Source organism: Benincasa hispida, chromosome 2, assembly GCF_027475165.1.
Source record: "Benincasa hispida cultivar pf3 chromosome 2, pf3_genome.v1.1, whole genome shotgun sequence".
NCBI lineage: Eukaryota > Viridiplantae > Streptophyta > Magnoliopsida > Cucurbitales > Cucurbitaceae > Benincasa > Benincasa hispida.
Genome location: NC_143479.1, coordinates 16,112,015 through 16,133,321, shown reverse-complemented (window position 1 = coordinate 16,133,321; position 21,307 = coordinate 16,112,015). Strand labels below are relative to the sequence as shown.

The window sequence follows — 21,307 nt, the reverse complement described above, 5'->3', positions numbered from 1 at the left end:
GGTTCATGGAACAAGTACATTTTTCATATAATGGATGTGTTTTTGCCCCCATCACCCACAATGCCTCTGCCTCGGTCCTAAACATTTTGAATTGAGTGAAAAAAATCTTTTGGTAAATTACAAAATAATACCTCTAAACTATGATGGTAGTTACGATTATCCCTTCTAATTTTTTATTACAAAAATTGAACTCTCAAATTTACAATAATTGTTAAAATTCATCCCGTTTCTAAGCTCCAATTTTAATACTTATATAACTTTAAAGATTCAATTTTTACAATTAAAAGTTTGAGGATATAATAACGACTACAACGATATTTTAGGGGTGCTATTGTAATTTGGTTTCTTTTTGTATGATTGTTTTTGTTTTTGTTTTAACAATTTTTGCATTCAAATCATTAAAAAAAAAAAAAAAAAAAAAAATCAAATTCTGATGTACTGTTATTCCTGTGAGCAGGTTTAGGGCCCTACTTTACACAATTTGCAAATTGTAAATTTGTTTGCTTCTTCTACATAAGATGGTGTTATGATTTTCTCTATTTTTTAATTCATTATATAATTTATTTTATCTAGCTTGTACCTAAATTAAATATATAATATTATAACCAAATAATTTTTAAGACCTATTAGTTTAGATCATGTTAATGTTTAATAAGTTTCTTACTCATCACTCCTTGGTATTATTCTATCATTTGGTAAATTAATTAACATACTCATTGAATTATTGACCCATAATAGCACAATTCAAAACTGCTCAAATTATAATATTACTATCATTACTTATCCTAAGGAACTAACTTAATTATGGATTTTGAACAATAATACAGAGAAACAAATCAAATTCATCATGATTCATCTTATTCTTATTGCTGATACTAATCTTTTTTCAACTCAATAATTAACTAAAATTAAATTGGTGTGTCAAAATCAAATCTGACCCAGTTGATGTTAAATCATCAAAATGAAGTCATTAAAATGTATCAAAATTGGGAGTGTGATGGATTACCAAATGTACCTACATATAGAGACTTCTCACATATATAAAATAAGAAATTTTAAATTATGGAATAATAATAATAATAAAAGGGGAAAAATATGATAAGGCAATGGGTGGAGGTGGCATGATAAGGGTAGCCCTAGCCAACTCAACAACTCGGAGTTTTTATGGTATTTATTAAATAAATACAAAGTAGCTCTAAAGTTGGATGGTTATGGCCTCAAGTTATTTGTGGACAAAGTTTTTTATAGTTTTTATATATATGTATATTGTTTAATTTTATAGATTGTATTAAATATACTCACAAAAACTTTGGTATAAAATAATTTCTTGAAAAGGGAGGATTTTTATAATGTTTGTTTTAGTAGTTGCATTTTTGTGTCAAATGTCAGTTTATAATTAGTTATAATCACAAGCCAATACTTGATAAATAATGTGCTTGTATATTAGAGAAAATGAATAAAGATTCTTCTTCAATATGTCAAAATTTTTAATTAAATAATATGTGACTATAAGAGAGAGTTTGGCCAAGAATTTGTTTTGCATGTCATTAAATTTGTGAAGTTCAACCTACTAAAATGGTTTGCTTACCTTTATGAATTTGTTAAATTCATGAGTTAAAAAAAATCTAAACAATCGTGAGTACGAGCATAACCAAACTGTTAAAGTACGTACCTAATTTTCTCTTTGAAGCTGGGTTTAAATCCTCTCTTAAATTTGTTTTAAAAAGAATACTTCTAAAATTCACTCTCACAAAACTAAAAAAAATAACTATAAAAGAAAGAAAAAAATCTCACTCACAATACTTATCAATTATACCCTAAATAAATACACATGATTTCAAAAGTTGCTCGAACTAATTAAACAACCCCTCCCTCCATTGTCCTTTCGATATATATAACTTTTTTTAATAGTACAAGTTTTATATCGATTAAGTTACGTTCATTTTAACTTCTTTTGGTATGCATTTATTGAGTAGTATTTAACCCACCTTTAAAAATGAAATTAAGTCATTACCAGCCTTATTTTCCCTTGATACCCAATAGTTAGAATAAACCCTTTTGTTGTTTACCAAAATTAAAATAAAAGAGAATTCCAATTAAAAAAGTGGAGGGAGATCTTTTAGAGATGAAAGGCATGGGAGTAGTTTAACCTAAAAAGACAATAGAGGGTGGCTGGTCCAACGGCTACATAACAACATAAAAATTATAAAATACACAGAGGTTGCACTTGGCAGAATAGTGGAAAATTCCTTTGCTCAGAATTCAATGCAATTTATTGTTCTAAGTTGAACTACTACTACATGTAACATGGTTTTTAAAAGTGTGTTTTGATGACTCATTGATTATTGGGATTCCAACTGTTCATTATAATATCATTTTTAATTGCTTAGGAAATTAATCTTTCGAAGGTAACTGATATAATGAAAGTCAACCACATAAACATATGTAACATATATCTGAATAATGTGTTAATAATCATCACCAACCTTTGTATAAAATAGTTAACATTACCACTATAGTTATGTTTTATAATAAAATAATTATAAGATAAGATTCCGGATAATCTAAAGGGATAAATTAGCAAATTAAAAACACAACGCATACTAATTTACAAAATTTTCCAATACTCTTTCAAAATCCAAATTACACGCTCAAAATTGACCTATCTAACAAAAATTTCCGATGTTTCTTACTCTTCTGGAAGCAAATCCAATCTTTTGTATTGAAGATCTTCAAGTGAGCCAGAGAAGATGCTTCTTTTGGATTGTTTCACCTGAGGACAGCTTTTCCATCCCTGTTGTGTACTCGAATAGAAATCGGGAAATGGAAGGTTTCTGATTTGATGCCAACTGATTCTATCTTTGGATTGTACCGATCGAGTGAAATCCAGGAACTCGAGAAGCATATAATGTGATATGTTTCAGTTTATAGGATACCTGACTTGAAATTACTTGGTAGTAACGGTCCTCCTCTCCAATAATGATTCTAAAAATGCTGAACAAAGCTTACTCAGAGGTGGAAGTTCATGTGATGAGCCACTGAAGATGGTCTCCCAAGGCCTCTGTGATGGAATAGATGGGGCAGACATGGTCTGGTCCATCTTTGAGTCAAATTCTGGTAGTTCGCCATAGATAGCTTCATATCCAGATTTCCCTGTAATAATTTGATGCATTAATAATCATGAGTGACATGATTTTTCAAAATGAAATTAATGCTAGAGTAAAATATAATCTGCCAACTATGGGATAAAATGCGGAGTTTAAAATAATTCACTTAGAATGAAAATGGCACATGAGATCTCCTCAAGTCTTAACCAGATTCAAAGTAGGGATGTTCAAAACCCAATGACCCTAAAATCGATCCATGAAATCTAACCCATACGGTTTGAATTGGGTTATCAACTTATTTCGGTTGAGTTGGATTCGAATAAATGAAAACTTTATGGGTTGGATTGATTAATGGGTCACCTAAAATAACTTAAACCAACCCGAACTTGTTAAGTTTAAAATGTATATTTTTTTAACTTATGATGCAACTATATGTGCATATATTTATTTTAATTTTATTTAATTTAATGATTTTTATAGATAATGTATTCTCCAACAACTCCCAGAATTAATTTTTTAGCACTTTAGATAGAAAATTTTCATAATATAAACTGAAATTTAATGTTAATCTTAATTTGATATATGAAAATAATTAACAAAATTAATACATATTAACATTTTACTTCTTGTTAGAACAAAATATTTAAATAAATGACTCAAGTAACCCAAATCAACCTAACCTAAATATTTCATAGTTCGGTTGGGTTCAAGGGTTATTTAGGTTGAAGAAACTTACAATCCGAACAATTAAGTCGGGTCTAAAAAGTCTTTCAATCCAAACCAACTCAACCCAACCTAGAACACCCCATTTAAAGGTCCCTATTCCTGAAAATATATATTATTTATATATATATATAAAATTATACATTGCGCATGCACATTTACACAAAATAAGCAAACAAAAAACAATATCAGGTCAATGTGGGGTAAGGATTTTTTCCTAGAGAAAAGTGGATATTGTGAAGCAGACCTAGATGAGAAAATTAGGCCGTACAGCTATAGAGAATCACACTGTTGATACGATTGAAATAGAAAATAATATACCTCCTGTTTCTTCAAGGGCGTGATAACTTTCCCGCTTGGTCAAACTAAGCTCTTGTGCTTCTTTGCCAGATAGGTCAAATAGAGCATACTCGTGGTCACCATTGATATAGACAAGCCAAGGATGCCCAAATTTCCCATCTGAACTATTGTAAAATTTTTTGGATCGAAGAAAGGCAAGACCCCCTCCCTGAGCCTGCGGTGTACATCAAGACTAATTAATTATTAATTATAAATAAGTAATAATTAATAAGAGCGGGGGAAAACATGTAGAAAATACAGTACCTTCCTAACAGACCAGGTACTCTGGGGAACAGGATCATTGGCATTAAAATGCAATATCACTCCATCTCTCCCTTGGAATGTTGAGTCACTAAATTGCAACTGTACAGATTCGGGGATAAGGGCAAGTACAGCAAAAGAAGACATATCCACAGCACAGGCCAAAGCTGTAGATGCAAATCATGGGACAGCCAGGATTAGAATTTGGAACAAACTCTATGGTCATGGCTCAAATGTCCTTTAACCATAAACAAAAATAGATTTTTATGTAGATTACAGCTAACAGTTAATGAAATGATCAACATTCCAATGAAGGAGCTAACTGAAAGAAATGTATCTTCAATAATCAGGACCCATATACTTTCCTCATTCATTTTACAGAATACACACAAATAAGGCCACAAGGAAATGCTTGGATGTTTTAACAGAAGCCAAGTATTTCAAATTGCTCAAGAAAAACTTGAATCAATCCCAGTAGCCTAGCAGTTAGGTTCTGTCAAACTAGCATGTTTATAGTCCCAAAAGCACGCAGTTGCCAGTTAGTCGATTATCTGTCACAAGTTAACCTATTTGAATTCTTAAAAAGAAAAGTAGCCTTCACCCATTGCAGGCACTACACTGTTAAGACACAGCCTTTGGGGTCTAGAACTAATTAACATAAAATAGAAATAGAAACATGTTGTTTTGACATTATTAACATTCTACCTTCATCAAGAAGTTTTAGTGATAATTTTTTTCCTTGCTAATTTGTGAAATTAGTGTAGAAGTGAAGCAATCAACCAAGTTCGAGTTGAATTATGTCAATACTTAATTCAACTTAAAGGAGAAAAGAGATGAGAGCATTAAACCTTCTATATGAAGTTTGTATGACCAAGATATTGATAGTTTCGACACACTCCAGACAGACAGTTGTGGTCTTGAACCTTGTGAAACAGATACAAGGAACTCAGAGTCTCCCGCAAAGGAAAGATTCACGATCGGCTGTCCAAATTGAAAAAACTTGAATTCATGAGAGAGATGAATGCAGATGATAACATCGGAGGAGAGAATTTTTCTAATTACTAACATGGCACAGCATATCAACAGTTTAACTTGTTTCCTTTCTTTTATCATTAACGAAGGAAGTTCTTTTTTGTTAATTGATTGTTCAAATACAGTATTCAAGCTTTATTGACAGACTTAAAATGGAGAGAAGCTTCAGACCCACCACCAAATAACATTACACACTTGTCACAAAATGTAAATAACAAAAGAGAAGAAATCAAAACATTATGGATCCATTCACCTTTAGAGCTTTCAAAAGAAATTAAGCACAGGCATTTATGTAGAGAAACGCATGCTAAAATACTTCCAATTGAAATGCCGGCTGGACTAGGTCAAGTTTACCAGCTTATTGGGATTCACACTGTTATTTTAATGGGAATATAGGCAAATTCAAGAGAACTTTATGTACCGTAAAAGTCTCTCCAAGTACGGCAACGAGGATATTTTGCTCAGGGTCCCATAATGTAATGACAGTTTCTGCAGCAATGGCCAAAACAGAACCATCGGAAGAAAACGTGGCAGCAGTCATCGACTTCTTTCTGTTAAAGCGGAATCTTATATGAGAATTGGAAAAAGAACAACAAGCCATCACTTACAAACACCAGAGTAAAGTTTACATTACAATTTAGAAACATTTTAAGGAAGAAAAAAAATTCTAAATCCAACTTAAGCCTACATTTTTACAAATAAATAAAAGAAATATTTTGCCCCACCATTCAGAAAACAGAAAACCTAAGCAGAAAATAAAGAAATAAAGGAATCGGATGCATACTTGTAAGACCCAACTGAATGGCACATCCAACTTGAATTTTTCTCTCCCTGAACTTTCTGAAGTCCATCATTGCAAATCCATATCTAAACATAAACATAAAAATAAAATAAAATAAAATGAATTTTATTGCAGAAAATACTTCTGTGTGAAGTTATCTTTTTTTTCCAACGGTACCTTAAAGTCTCCACCATATGATGTACTGACAGCCATATGGCGATTAGGGTGGAAAGTGAGAGCAGAAATACCAGCATCCCTGTCAAATGGCAGTGCAAATTTCCATTCAGATTAAAGAACGGAAACAGCATTTTCTGCATCCAGCATCAAATACAAACGAGTGCTATGAAATTATGACCACAAGAACTTAACTCTTACGGTCTTACCATCATTAAGCTGTATTGACCAGGTATTAACTCATATAATAAAATAACCTTTGAAATAAAGTCTCATTGTGATTTTGGAAAAGGACCAAAAACAAACCTGTGTGGCTCATATACAACGGTTGACAAACTAAACCTTTTGTTTTCCAACTCTGAGTCCCAAAACTTGAGACAGGTGAAACCTCCAATACCACCCTCAGGACGTCTAACTTCAGCAGTACTCATTAAAGAGCCATCTAGGGAGAGAGCCACTACAGTAACAGCAACCTGCCACCCAACATTCAAGTATAATGATAACATCAGACACATAATTCCTACAGACATTATTTCCATAAAATGACACCAACATATAAGTTCACATACAGTGAGCTCTTCGACGGGTTGATGGTTCCTCTCACAAATTTGAACCTGCTAACATTATATGTAGAACAGTTAAGACTTAGATTTGCTTCTAAAATACTGTGACAAAAACTGAATGTTTTTAGATCTGAATTTGTATCTAAACATGAAGCCATGTGAAGACATATCTATGCGAAAAGAGCCACATCCTGTTCCATACCTACAACATTTGAAGTTCTGTACATGACGGCACAAATATCCGAGGTGCTGTTGGTTAGGCGACTCCTCACTTTGGTAAATAAGGTTACAAAGAACACTAAGATAACACTTTCAAAAAAGAGAATTACAATTTTCAAACTGTGTTGATAGTTCTCTTTCTCTATATTTTGTTTCCCCTCTCTTTCAGGCTTTGATAATTGGGATCTTTTTGTTTCTTCTTTGGCACTGGTGGATCAAGGTGAATTTAATGGCTTTGGTCCTTTTTATATGGGAACCTTTTTCTACTTTTGTTAGTCTTAATGAAAATGTGATTTTGAGACTACTAGAATATCAACCTAATAAAAAGAGCATTTCTGGTCTAAGAAAGTCTAATAAGCATATTATAGATAACATTGAAGGACATATCATTGCCTAATGAAACTCATGTCAATATAGATATTTATAAAGCGACACCACAAAAGGGATGCAAACAAATACATGTTAATACGTTATTACCCCAGTTTGTTAGCTAATTAAGTAATGAGTCATGTTATTACCCCAGTTCATTAGCTAATTAAGTAATGAGTACATTCTCACCTCACAAATTCCACAGTCATCAAACAGACTGTACAGTTGAATGCTATAGTTTTCTGAACGAAGGGCAACTAGACCACCATTTTGATTGAAGGCAAATCCATTATTAGAGCCTTGACAGACATCCAAAAACGAACAAGGAAGCTGAAAATAATGAAACACAATAAGTTGCAGTAGAATAAGGCTTGAAGAACATTTATAAACAAAAAAATAGCCATTATTTTCTAATAAGACTTATAGATAATGTGTAAGAGTTGAAATTACATACAGTTGTGCAATCATCAAACTTTATATGCCCAAAAAGAAGTAAGACACTAAGGCAATAACATAAGTGTATCTAACAAACCTTATAGAATAGTGAAAAGATTTCCTTAACCTACTTCAAGCCAGCATGACAGAAATATCAAATATCGATACGATCATATAAGACAACAATGAACTAGGAAAGCTACATTCTTCTAGCAAGGGCCACATTATTGGACATATAAAATCATAACGTACATGGAAAAACTACATACTATACTGAGAAAATGCTGATAAGAAGAAAATGTTGAAGAAAACAATAGTTTGTACAGAAAGACCCAGAATTGAAAGAAAATTTTTATATAGCTTTTCTATTTGGAGGCTTCTAAAGTGTATACCATTCTCCTATACACATCTCCATGGCACGCAAGGTGGCATAGTCAACATCTCTAACTCAAACAGTCTCATCCATTCCAACATTCGTTAACCACACACATTATGAACTATCAAGGCTGCTTCAATAAAAAGAGAATTCGTAGAAAGAATAAAAGATTGTTGAAACAAACCTTGATTCCAGATATGGACTTCAAGATTACCATAGAAGGCATTTTCAGTAAATGAATTTGATTGTCTGCACAAGATACCTAAAAACCTAGTTTCAGTTTCAAACAAAGGGACTAAAAAAAAACTGTGGCGAAATATACTTGGTTGTGAAAATAAAGATCTACTTACAGATGCAAGCAGAGGGTCTGGAGAATCAGTAAAATACAATAGTGGTGACCCAATTCGTGGCAGGAATTTTTTCTTCTCAGTGTCAAGTTGCCAAACCACAAGGACACCCTCCTTCCCACCTTAAATAAGATTTAAGAGTCATTAAGATCAAATCTAATTATGATAGGACGTAATAAGCAACCATTGTGAACAGATAAGAATAGTGGCATTAAAAGTAACATAATATGTCTACTTAGATTAATTCTATATCATCACATAATATCAAAATGAGGAAGATGATAGTGATTAAGACTTGCTAAATTACTACTCCCTCCCAAGATCTCATTGTCAAACTTGTAAATAAAATCACATTTTCTATTAAAAGTTCCCAGATGTATTCCCATTTGCAATTGTTATTTGTTAACATTTTACCTGAATAAAGATATGCCCCATCAGAGGAGAAAGATAGAACAATCACTTCAGAAGGATGCCAGTGCCGTGTCGAGCAAGAATCAGCATCATCATTTCCTCTTACTCCTGGTTTATCTTCATCACTGTCAAAGGATTTTTTGCCAGCTTCTTCACCGGAAACAGGAAATGTCCGATTACCGAACCCCCTCCATATTAAAATTCTCCCAGTCACATCACCTGCAGCTACTATTCTTTGGATTGGGTGAAATGCAAGAACCGTCAAGTCTTTTGTGTGATGCAGAGTAATTTTTTTAGCCCCTAAAGTTTCAGTCTCTGCTGCTTTTGGCACTTCCCATACGTGGATTTTGCGCTTATTTCGGATGCCAAAGAACCTCCCTGACGAGCTAATAGTTATATACTCAGGTTGATGAGTCTGTTAAGAGTGAGAACACATTACTCCAAGTGGAAAGTATACGTGTTAATAAAGTTCCAAACCTTTTGAAAACATCCATAGCACTCTACAATTTTATGCACAACTACTATGTTTTACACCCCAAATATACTTATGGATGTTTAACCCAATATAAGCACTAGCACATCTTAATGGATTTCACAGAACAACCACCCAACCCTATCATGTTTGTCCCAATTACTTCCCAAGCCAATAGCCTTGTACTTAAACATGTAGAGTAATACTAACATATACAAAACATATTATTTGAGTGAATAAATATTTGTTTTCGAATAAGCAACTATGAAAGCATTAGAGATAATGAAGAGAATATGAGTCAATTGCACCTCAGCCAAAATGACCCCAGCTGCCAAGCGAGACTTGGTTAAGTTACATTTAAGGAGTTGTCCTCTCACAGGCATTGGTTTCTGATCCTTCACTTGAATGTTTTCCACTGACACATACGCAAAAAGATCCTGAGACTTCACATCCTTCTCCAACAGTTGGCCTAACAAAGAAGGGATGACCTGAGGAAAAGAAAGCAAGCAAAATAAGCTATTCAATATTTAGTAACTCAAAGAAAGAACCAACACAGTTCGTTACAAAAAAGAGTATTGAGAACACACACATCACTGTTCCCGCCACACTTCATTGAACCGATATTACCATCCCAAGTCACAGATCATTGCACTACATATTGATTCTATGTTCCATCTCTAATTTTTTATAACCGCCAACTACAAAGTACCAAAATTTAAAATTAACAAAGTTCCATTACTTGTTCCAACTTCCTATAAGATATTAGGTGAAAACTGTCCCTAAAATATTCCGTATCATAAGCACGTGAAAGCAAATATTGTCACTTCTCTTAAGATACTAGGGAACAAAAAACTGTATAAAACAAGGTTCATTATCTTCTAATTTCGCGGAGTCTAGAGTCTAAAAGCAGCATCGTAGCATAATGAAAAGGAAAAGCTGAGAAACTCACTCCCCAACGAGCAGTTTTAAATCTAAATAATTTCAAAATCTAGACGTAAGTGTTTTCTTAGACCTTTTCCATACACGACACTGAGACTTATCAAATAAAGAACAAGCTAACCATGGAGTAAACAGGTAGCCGAATATCTACGGTCTTCATGAGCTCCGGCACCGAGAAATCCCAATAGCGAATTGTTCCATCGAGTGAGGTAGTCCAACAGAAGCACAAGATCTTACTTGCCGGACTAGACGCCGGCACCACGGTGACCGATGTCACCAAGGCCTTGTGACCCTCCAATGCAGCAATCTTAAGCAGAAGCAAAAGGGTCCAAAACAAATGACGTGTTAGAAGAATTGATATACAGCATAGAAACTGAGTACAGAAGCGAGGAAGAAGGTATTCACCTGCAAGCCAGTGGAGGTACTGAAAATGGAGACAGAGTTGGCGGTGCAGACGAGAAGCCGCTTGGCGTCATTGGAGAAAGCTGGAGAAGCTGAAACGTAGCTCTTCCCGCCGGTAATCATTGAACGGAGAGAGAGAAGCTGCGAGAATGACGATTGGTGAGTTTTCCTCCGCCAAAGCCCTAAAGCGACTATTAAACCTCTCTCTCTGTTTTCTCTTCAGCCGCCGTTGATGAGAAGTTTCTGTTGAACTATGCCCTCTTTTTCAAATTTACAAAAGAGACCCTTTTAAGTAATCTATTGGTTTCTCTCCCTCGTATATTTTACTAATTCCATACCAAGCTCTCTCTCTCTCTCTTTTTTTTTTTTAAAATAATAATGATAACTTCATTACATGACCCAATAAGTCGTCACAAACAAGGTACTAAAAAAAAGAAGAGGGAGAGAAAGAAAGAATGAACCCGACTTCGTTAAGAAGAGAGGACACCCAATTAGGATAATTAAAGTCCCAACAGACTTCTCTTGCAACCTCCCCATAAGTAAGGAGCCTGAAACCAAACCAGACAAGCGCAACAAACTTACAATAGAAAAAATCGACAAACACCCAAACCACAAGTGATCTCCAAAGAAGCTTCAACCACATTTTTTTAGTCTCAAATAGGTTAGTGGATGACTCGTTGAGAGTACGAATGATATTCATCAAGTTTAGCACCAAAAGATTATTCAACCTAGTGTAGGGAGATTTGAGCGATACATGAGCCAGGATTAGTGGTCCCCATGATGAAAGCTTGATTAATGTTGACATCTTAAAGAGCAGTGAAAGGAAAGTAGGGGTGGATTGGGTGATTTGTGACTCTCATAGCTCTCCTGTATGTGTTGGGAATAGATCATTTGATTATGAGCGACTCATTAAGATGTTGGAATAAGTAGTAGTTTTATACCTCCATCCATTGTGCGCAATTAAAATTTTCTTCTTTAATAATGATATATTATATTATATTTGGCCAAACATACTATTGCCAAATTAGAAGTGACACAATACATGTTAACCACCCAAGAGTTTTGTGATTTGGATCCTTCCACCTCCAATTGTACTAATTTTGACATTTCTCAAATCTTTTTTTTTTTTTAAATAAACTATTTCTCAAAATTATTCTTAATGTAGTAACAATTCTCTACCATATACATACATATATATAAAACAAAAAGGAAAAGAAATAGTACATATTATCGTGATGCTATGTAACACATAAAACTCAATTTCTGAAAAAAAAAAAAAAAAAAAAAACTAGAAAATAATAGAAAAGTTCACCTACCAATAAAACCTATATATCCCCCCAATAATTTAAGGCTAATTTTTTAAATGGTAAGACAATCGAAAGTATTTTCAAATATAGCAAAATGTCATTGTCTATGAGTGATAGATCGTGACAGATATCTATCAGACACAGATAGATTTCAATCTCGTTTTATCACGATCTGTCACTAATAGAGAGTGACATTTTGCTATATTTACAATTAAGTCAGTTTATTTTTCTTTATTTCAAAATAACTCGTAAATTAATAGCATATTGATTTTTTTATTGTTGAATATTAATTTGTTCGTGTAACAAAATAATTGAAATTTTCAATATCCATAATATATCTGAAATTTTCAAAAGATTAATGACAAAATTGATAATTATCTCAAAGATTGGGAGATGATTATGTTCCCCCTTTTTAGTTTAGTAAATCAAACTTGGTTTAATCATTATACATCTCACATTCTATTGCCTCAAACATTTTATGGTTTAAATCAAAGAGTTGTTTTCATCCTATTTGATGTTAAAGAAAAATAAGGTTTCATTTGATAATCATTTGATTTTTTGATTTTGAAAATCAAATTTTTAAGGCTACTTCCATCTATAAATTTCTTTGATTTGTTATATACATTTTTACCATTTTTAAAAAAAATCAAGTCAAATTTTAAGAACTAAAAGGAGAAACCATTTTTAAAAACTTGATTTTGTTTTTTAAATTTTGACATGAATTCAAATATTTCCCAAAGAAAGATGAAACCATTGTAAAAAAATTGAGAAAACAAACATGATTTACAAAAACCAAATAGTTATTGTATATGTGTATTTTTAAATGAACTATATTTGCAATGCTTGTAAAAATAAGACTTGTTTAACTTGATATAAATATACTACTTTGGTCTATTCCATAAATCTTGGTGATACTGCAATTTATGGTCTTGTAGCCAAACCTTACAATTAATTCTGGAACACAAATCTTAGTTAAAAGTACATCTTACCATTTAAGAAATGTTAAGACAAGCTTGTAGGATTACCTTCATTATAATGGCACATTTGATGAAATCTCAAATGACTTGGATGGTTGGAACCAAATATTGCCTTCAAACATTACCTTCACTATAATGGCACAAATAAACCGAAAAGGTAGCTCAAAATACATAAGCCAAAGGTTCAGCTTCAAAAGAACAAAAGAGAGATCAATGAGGGGAGAAATGAAGACGATGACGGTACATAACATTACATGGCTTACAACTACAACACGACCAAATTCTGTCGATTTTTGTATAAGGTAGATGGAATCACATTCCAAGAGCTGGCCACTTCATCAGGCATTGTATAAATAATCAGACCCACTTCCAGCCAATGCATAGATAGGTATAAATAGTTTCTCTACTGTCCAAAGATGGGGAGTATCCTACAAACATACAACAAGTTTGATTCTGGAAGCATACAAAAGGCGATATTAAAATAAAACCAAACATGTTGGCATGAAGAAATTAGTGAAGGACTTGGTTACGCAACAATATCACAAATTTTAGCACCTGTTACACGCTCTGGGCTTTGCTCGATGGTTCCTTTGCTTTCATGTCCCCATTTTCCTGGAGTCAGAGAAAAATGCTAAAATTCAAGATCTTACATACATATATATACAGATATAAGAAGTTGAATTTGATATAGAAAAATGCAGTTAAAGTTGAATTTGATATAGAATTAAATAAACTCTCATTTCACTTGGATGTGTGACGATATTGATCACGATCTGGTTAAACTCTAAAGGCATAAATAAACACCCTTTTTTTGCTAGACATTCAAATTAAATTTTGTAAGACCAAGTATTGAAGTAACTTGCAAAATTTTGAGATTGGTATGAAACAGCCCAAAATTTCTTTTTAAAAATCAAGTTTTCGATTTTTTTTTCTTTCATCATTACTTTTTCCTAATATCAAAAGTTTCCATGCTAACTTGTGCACATCTAGACAAGTCTCATGGACAACCATCTAGCCCTATTAAATTTGGTTGTAAAGGAAGCTTGTAGGATTCTCGGCCAATGGACCATGGTTTCTCACTCTAACTGTGAATGTACCAATTGCTCAAGGAAACTAAAACATGTTGCTTCAACAATTTGAGGCAGATGGTTTTGAGTTAAGAGTTGAAGTTGAGTCAGGCTTTTGGAGTTGTCCCTATGTTTCTTTGATTTGGTCCTGTTTCCTTCAGACTTTTGGTGTTAGTTGGCTCTGGAATTGCAAGTGTTTGTTGATGATGGAGGCAGTGCACTCCCCCCTCCCCTCTCCACGATAAGGGGCCAATCCTGTGGCAGTTTTCTTTTATCACTGTTATTTGAGGGTTGTGATTCAAGAGAAACAAGAGAATTTCTTGGGAGTTTAAGAAATCTTGAGGAGAGGTATAGTCCTTGTTACGTGAAACATCTTTCTTGGATGTCAGTAACTAAGTTCTTTGTGATCATTCTCTTAGTTTGATCCATTTAGATCGGACCCTTTTTTTGTATAGTTTTTTGGGTTGGGGGCATTTTGCTTCGCTGTCCTGTTTTCTTGTATGCCCTTTTGTGTTCTTCTTTCATTTGTTCTCAATGAAAGTTCCTCAATTAAAAAAGAAAACTGAATTGGTCTTTCCACCAAACTACCAGAAGTTGGAAATTCAATTTAAGATAGGTTTGGGGTTGTGTATGAATATGTCCAATTATTTTAGGGTTGAAAACATAATGGCTTTTTGGGATTTTTTTAATCAGAAAACCTGATTGAGATAATATGAAAGAATACAGAAGGACAAACTAGACAACTGAACAGAAGAAAATGCCCAGACCCATGCCTAACCATACAATAAATGGTTTATTGAGTTTTGGAATTGTGTAGCACAAGCTTTGAAGGTTTATTGAGATTTTCTACGTTATAGAACAGGGAAGTCAGAGTAAAAGCTTAGGTATAAGTATAACATCTAATCATAACTGATGAAAGTAAAATGCAAAAAGATGAACCAAATCATTTTGGGGAGTGGGAGGGCTTGAACCCATGCATATATATAATAGCTTTTTTTATATTTGGCAATCATTCGTGTCAACAATATCATAGGTAAAGCAATTATAGTTCCTTCTATTGCAAATAGAGAAAGGATACTTTACGAGTATACCAATAATGACATTATAACTACATTTAGATAGAGAAAAAAGAAATAAAATAAATAACTTAAAAGAAGACTTAATCTTGAAGGACAACCATCTCAACTAGTCTGGTATTTAATTGCTTGTTTCTTATTCATGCACCAAATTATACCATTTATCAAAGGCAAGAAAGAAATGTCCATCTTATTGTTTCCCTTTACTCTACAGAAGCATACAGGTTCACTTCGACCACAAATCTATAACACGGTTAGCCTCTTCGTCCTATTTATCTATCTCATAAAAACAAGAGTGGAAAGCAAATAAGTTCCACTAGTTAACCGTATGCATTCAATGAAAATAAATGAAATACTGAATGGAAAAGTAGAACAAGTTAGAGAGACACTTGACTTCAAAGTTACTTCAAATGTAAGTAGTGCAAGTTTGCTTCAATGCTACTTCATGTATGCGGTTTCAATCAATAACTATTACTATTTCAATTACGAATAGACCAAAATTATAGGCTAGGGATGAGAAAGAATAAGTGAAATGGACAATCAATGTTTTTCAAGATCAAACACCAGACCAACCTGCTTACATAAATAGACAAAATGGACAATCGATGTTAAGATTAAGGACAAATAAAAACACTAATTTAAAAAAACAATACACAAGAATATGTAATTGTACTAATAAATTTGAACAAATGCATACCATTCCCTTGCTCTCGTAATAATCATCTAGTGCCCACTGGTACTTAGATTGATTTAACCCGAACCAGCGTGCCAAATGGTCATCCAAGCTTGAATGTGCTGCAAAATTGCACCAAAACCTTTAATGTTTTGATCATTTACAAAAATAACGGCATGGCAGAAAATATTTGAATTATGAAGCAAAGTTTCACCACTAATTTTCTTCAGTTTCTTCTCTTCTTTCCCCCAATTTCCCAAACAATAACAGATTACTTACTTACAAACTAGCACACATTTAGCACAAGATGGAGTGGACCTTAAACAAAAGAGATCCTCCATCAATTTTTACAAGAAAACCACCTTTAAAATATCAACAGGAATTTCCAAAAAAAGAAAAAAGTATCAAATACAGAAGAACAAGACATGGTAGAGGAAATTCACAAGATAATACAGGGAGAAGAACTAACATTCACAAACATGTCTCCCCTGATTAGTAATAATGGAAACAATAAAATGAAAAAGAATAATAAAAAATATGACTATTCCATGAGAATCCTAGTCTAATTTCACATCAAAAAATAGGCTAAAACAATGCTAAACCCCCTGTAGCTACACTACACAGAATAAACTCATGAAATTTCATAATTTTCGAACTTATCAGCTTCCCTAGATAGATTTATCTCTACCACTATCAGAAAAAACAGAAAAATAGAAAGCGAATCTCGTTTTTATTTCCTGAAGCCCCAATATCCCAACATTAAATTCAAATAAAGCAAAAAAAGGAAACTCAAAGCAGAAACCCATTTTCCAGAACAGGACATCGCATCATAAGAATTACCATTCTGCACTTTAGAGACCGCATTTCTAAAGAATCCAGAGACGGACGCATTCCCATTAGGGGAAGCAGCAACAGAAACAGACTTATCGAACTGGTGAGGCGGAGGCTGAACCGGAGGCGGCTGAATGACCTTCTTAGGAGACTCAAACACCGGCTGCGGCTGAGAAGCCGGCGAAGGAGTGGCCGGTGGGGTCATGAAGACGGTATAGGGCCCAATTTTTCCGATCAAAGGGGGCGGCGTAGATTCGCTATTGATGGGCATTGTGGTGATTGGAAAAGAAAACGAGACGAGTGAATGGAAAGGGAAATGGAAATGGAAGAAGGGAAAAATCTTGGGGGTCAAGATGAAGAAAAAAGAAGAAGGAGCTTTTCGGAGTTGCAGAGAAAGTTGAAGAAGGAATTTTGCTTTACCTTGGCTTTAATTCGAGAGGGTATTTTGATTTTTTTGGCCACTGAAGGAACACTAACACAGAGTGTTCAAAGACTGGAGAACGGATCGCACGCAACCCGAGTTCAGTGTGTAAGCTCGTTGGATCTTTGTCTTTCTTCTCACTCTTCTCCTCGTTTGCCCCTCTTATTTCACTTAAATATCCCATTTGCCCCTTTCTTTTTTTTCTTTTTTGCTAAATTTTATGGAGTAGAAACTACACTTCCAGGGTTACATTTAACAATCCGTAATGAAAATAGATATAATTGTAACGAGATTTCATTGATAGATAAATTATAATAGACCACAATCGCAAATCTAATTAAATTGTTTTTATCTTTTTTATTTAAAATTATGAATATGTCATATTTACTATTACTGTTACGTTTTATGATCAAACAGTGATAGTAAATGTGATAAATCAATAATTCTCATGTTTGTAATGGTAACAATAACGATAACGATATTATCGTAGTTTTCAAACACAATTAGATTAAGCATCATTCGTTTATCAATCGATTTGTGTTTCTTTATTACAGATTTAGAGATAGACCTTACATGCCCGTACAATACGGAACACAAGCAAACAACACCATACATAATCAAATAGAGCCTACTTTCAGATTACCATTGATTTATTACGTTTTTCCTAAGGTAAATGTGGCCTTAGTTGCATTTGGGGAAGCGAGTTTTCAAACTCGACAATTTTACTTTTTAAATTTTTTTTTTTGTGGGTTTTTTTTTTTTGGGGGGGGCTAATCACTAATGGCAAACTAACATGGCACACGAATTGTATTATAACATTATTTTCCCCATTTCTTTAATTAAACATTTTTTTTAAAAAAAAAATGTTAGTCTTTGGGGTTTTAAGTTAGTGTCTATTTGGATCATAAGGTTTCAAAAGAAACATTTTAGTCCTTAATGTCCATAAAATGGTTTTAAATAACCCCTGAATTAAAATATGGATAGCTCACTAATAGAGATGTGACATGACACTTAAGGGCTATTTGGGGCACTTAGATGATATAGAATGTATGGAGTTCTGATGTCTCGGGAATTCTGATGTATGAGGAGTTTTGATATTTGCTTTGGGTGTGTAGAGTTGTTATGTCTGAGTTCATATGTTTGTGTTTGGGTATGCAGAGTTCATATGTCAGTGCTATCTGGTTTAGTTTTTTGCACTATAAAATAATTTTCCTGTATGAACACTATTTTTTTATTCTTATAATTCAATCATTGTATCAATTCAGTTTTTTGTATTCAATTATTGTCTTTTAAATAATTCTTTATTATTGCTGTTAAAAAAAAACTTAGTCAAAATTTAAGATTAATCGTAAATAGTCTACGAAATACCAACATTTAAAAATAGAAATTTAATTCTAAGCCAGGGATGGACGTACCAATTTTTTTTTCTAAAACCTTTTTCCACATTTTAATTAATTAGTTAAATATATATAATCATGACTTGAATTTTGAAAAGAGTCTTCAAAAGCAAAATAATTAAAAAATTAAAATAAACGAGTGAAAGTAGTATTTATAAATTTAATTTTTAAAAACTATCAAGAACTAAATGGTTATGAATTGTCAGATAAATATTTTAGTTAATAGGCTTTTGAATAGTAGATTTTGAATATTGATGTTGTATATGAAGAGATTTTTTTATTTTTAAGAAATTGTGTACAAAGATTTAATCCAAAATATTGTGGTTTTTTTAATAGGCATTATACAAATAAATAATTGATATACTGAGCAAATAAAAATGAAAAATTGAATGACATAATTTATAGATAATAAATTATTGATACACTTTATCATAGGACACTGGAGGAAAAAATGATGTATGTAAATCAAAGGTAAAAATATGGGTGCATGGAACTAGAATGAAATACCATGGTTTCTTAATAAAATGAATGTAGTGGGGAAAAAATTACACCCGAAGTATAATGAAATAAACTCAAGAAAAGAATAAAGAAATAAAAATGTAAGTAGGTCATAGGAAGGGAGGAGAGAGTGATGAGAATAACGATCGAGTATGAAAAAGGAGGAGACATGGAAGTGGGGGTGGAGAAGGTTACTGTGCACATGTTAAAGAAGTAAAAGGGGAAGAAAGTATATTAGTGGGTCAAACGATGATATAGGGGTTATGAGCCCCCAAACAAACCCTTATTGTAGAAGTATATCAGCATGCAGCAGAAGCAACAAGGATCAATAAACATTATAATTCATTCATTTTGGCTTTAAATCTAAGTGTGCTCATAAAATACAAAGTGGGTTTCATGACATACCTTTTAAGAACACCTTGAATCACGATTCTCAGCTGCAAATCTTCTTCAAATCTCGTTGTGAACCACCTCAAGATCTTCCCTACTATTCTCTTTGAGATTTAAATTGAGTTGTGGGACTCAAAATAAGCTTGAATGAAAGAAATTTGGAAAAGAACTCATTGCTGCACCCACTTGAAGAACACATTCTTCAACTTTTTCTTTTCTTTTCTTTTCTTTTCTTTTTTTTGGTAAAAGTTCAACTGATGCATGCTACATTTCCACTTGAATCTTCTCTATTTATTGTAGAACTATCATGCAATGGAGAAGGCTGCATGAGGTGCAACTCATGCTTGGTGAATTGAAGCAAGAGTCTAGTGGATGTTAAGTGAGCTACTTGGCAGGTGAGTGGAGAAATCCAACTTTTTTCTTTTTTGTGTTTTTTCCAATTTTGATTTCAATTTTATTTTTAGAAGTTGATTTCCAAAATCAATTTTAGTTTTGAAAATTAAAACTTTATTAATTTTACAAAATTAATTTCAGAAATTAATTTTCTAATAAAATTAATAATAATTAATTAATTAAACAATTTAATTAATTCTAATGAATTTAATATCAAAGATTAAATTAATTTTACACAAATTCCACTTTCATGAATTTAATATTTAAATCATATTTAAATATTAATTAAATTATCTAATGATGTTTAATTCCAAAATTAAACGCGTAATTATATCTCATATAATTACTCATTCCCTTAATTCTAATTTGAACATTTCAAATTAACTTATCACACTACTTTAAAGCTAACCCATTTACGAGCTAGTAGGGAGACCTCGCGGATCTACAGATCATGGGCTCCAATGATCTAAGATTAATTGGCTAAACTCTTTATACCGAATTAACCTCAATTCGTTAACTAATGGGTCACTCCACTAAAACTCATAGTTGTACTCCCCTCACTGTAGATATATTATGTCCACTCAATATAACCATGATTAGTAAGTTAACCCTTCATATGTTATTCGTAATAACGACTAGGGTCAAATGTCTGTTTTACCCCTGAGATTACCTCTTGTTCCTTAAGTCACACTGATCCTCTAATGAACAATTAGTTTGTGATCCAATCAAAAAATCGAGTCTCCCTCAGGCAACGAGAGGATGAGGCCCCTTGTTCAAACCCAGAGTCAGCACTTAAGGGAACAACCTTTTCTACTATCCCTGAAAACGGGTAGGAGTGAATTCCACGGGTAGGAGTGAATTCCATCTTGCACCTTATGTCCCCAACTATGTACCCGGTCATACCCCTAAAATGGAGGTTTATTGAGCCGGCACTGTTGAGTCAACCCTCACCTATGCAAATATAAGGATAATCCCGAATAAACAGGAGTTCATAATTAGCTCAGGATTAAGGTCGGGTTACCTAGGTCATCGCTTTGAAATAGTCAGTCTTAAATAGTAAACAACATTATAAAGTAAGAGTGACTGATTTCGTGGTCTGATCTTATACAAAACCCATTGCACAGGACGCCTCCACTCCTCGTATCCTAACATGTACGAATTAGGATCATATCGTTTGTAGCACTTTACAACTCTTTGTAACAACTACAGAGTGTGCCACATCTGATAGTGTTATCAAAATAAGGCACCCAACCTCATTCATATATTATAAATCATTTTGACTATTTACTCGAACTTGATCCACGTTTATATCTCCACATAAAGTTCA

At 33.1% G+C, this 21,307-nt stretch overlaps 2 protein-coding genes across 4 annotated transcripts; both read right to left on the bottom strand.

The window, feature by feature from the left end:
• Nucleotides 1-2,468: 2,468 nt before the first annotated feature.
• On the bottom strand, nt 2,469-11,346 carry LOC120071723 (Transducin/WD40 repeat-like superfamily protein). 2 transcript variants are annotated; one of them, XM_039024106.2, is made up of 16 exons: nt 10,954-11,346; nt 10,670-10,855; nt 9,918-10,097; nt 9,141-9,552; nt 8,730-8,848; nt 8,564-8,641; nt 7,758-7,898; nt 6,987-7,031; nt 6,724-6,890; nt 6,421-6,499; nt 6,247-6,329; nt 5,884-6,013; nt 5,279-5,411; nt 4,434-4,597; nt 4,152-4,344; nt 2,469-3,153 (listed from the first exon to the last, which is right to left on the bottom strand). In XM_039024106.2, exons 1-16 carry the CDS (start codon nt 11,071-11,073, stop codon nt 2,948-2,950), a joined length of 2,436 nt encoding a protein of 811 aa, XP_038880034.1. In that variant the 5' UTR covers nt 11,074-11,346; the 3' UTR covers nt 2,469-2,947. The 2 variants fall into 2 exon arrangements, with proteins under 2 accessions (XP_038880034.1, XP_038880032.1); XM_039024104.2 differs by having other exon boundaries at nt 6,987-7,034; nt 10,954-11,217.
• A 1,996-nt stretch (nt 11,347-13,342) lies between these two features.
• On the bottom strand, nt 13,343-17,451 carry LOC120070657 (hydroxyproline-rich glycoprotein family protein). Of its 2 annotated transcripts, none has more exons than XM_039022490.2 (4): nt 16,891-17,451; nt 16,075-16,172; nt 13,790-13,846; nt 13,343-13,687 (listed from the first exon to the last, which is right to left on the bottom strand). In XM_039022490.2, exons 1-3 carry the CDS (start codon nt 17,150-17,152, stop codon nt 13,793-13,795), a joined length of 414 nt encoding a protein of 137 aa, XP_038878418.1. In that variant the 5' UTR covers nt 17,153-17,451; the 3' UTR covers nt 13,343-13,687; nt 13,790-13,792. The 2 variants fall into 2 exon arrangements, with proteins under 2 accessions (XP_038878418.1, XP_038878417.1); XM_039022489.2 differs by having other exon boundaries at nt 13,343-13,662.
• Between the last annotated feature and the right edge of the window lie 3,856 nt (nt 17,452-21,307).

Bases quoted from the DNA above. Each gene is read 5' to 3' on its own strand.
- LOC120071723 (XM_039024104.2), bottom strand. From the start codon at position 11,073: ATGATTACCGGCGGGAAGAGCTACGTTTCAGCTTCTCCAGCTTTCTCC. The intron at 7,899-8,563 runs GTTTGTTTCAAC...CATTATTTTCAG, and splicing joins AGTCCATATCTGGAATCAAG to CTTCCTTGTTCGTTTTTGGA. The intron at 6,330-6,420 runs GTACCGTTGGAA...GTTTATGTTTAG, and splicing joins CATATGGTGGAGACTTTAAG to ATATGGATTTGCAATGATGG.
- LOC120070657 (XM_039022490.2), bottom strand. From the start codon at position 17,152: ATGCCCATCAATAGCGAATCTACGCCGCCCCCTTTGATCGGAAAAATT. The intron at 16,173-16,890 runs GTAATTCTTATG...GCAATTTTGCAG, and splicing joins GGTCTCTAAAGTGCAGAATG to CACATTCAAGCTTGGATGAC. The intron at 13,847-16,074 runs GTATGCATTTGT...CTCTGACTCCAG, and splicing joins ATTACGAGAGCAAGGGAATG to GAAAATGGGGACATGAAAGC.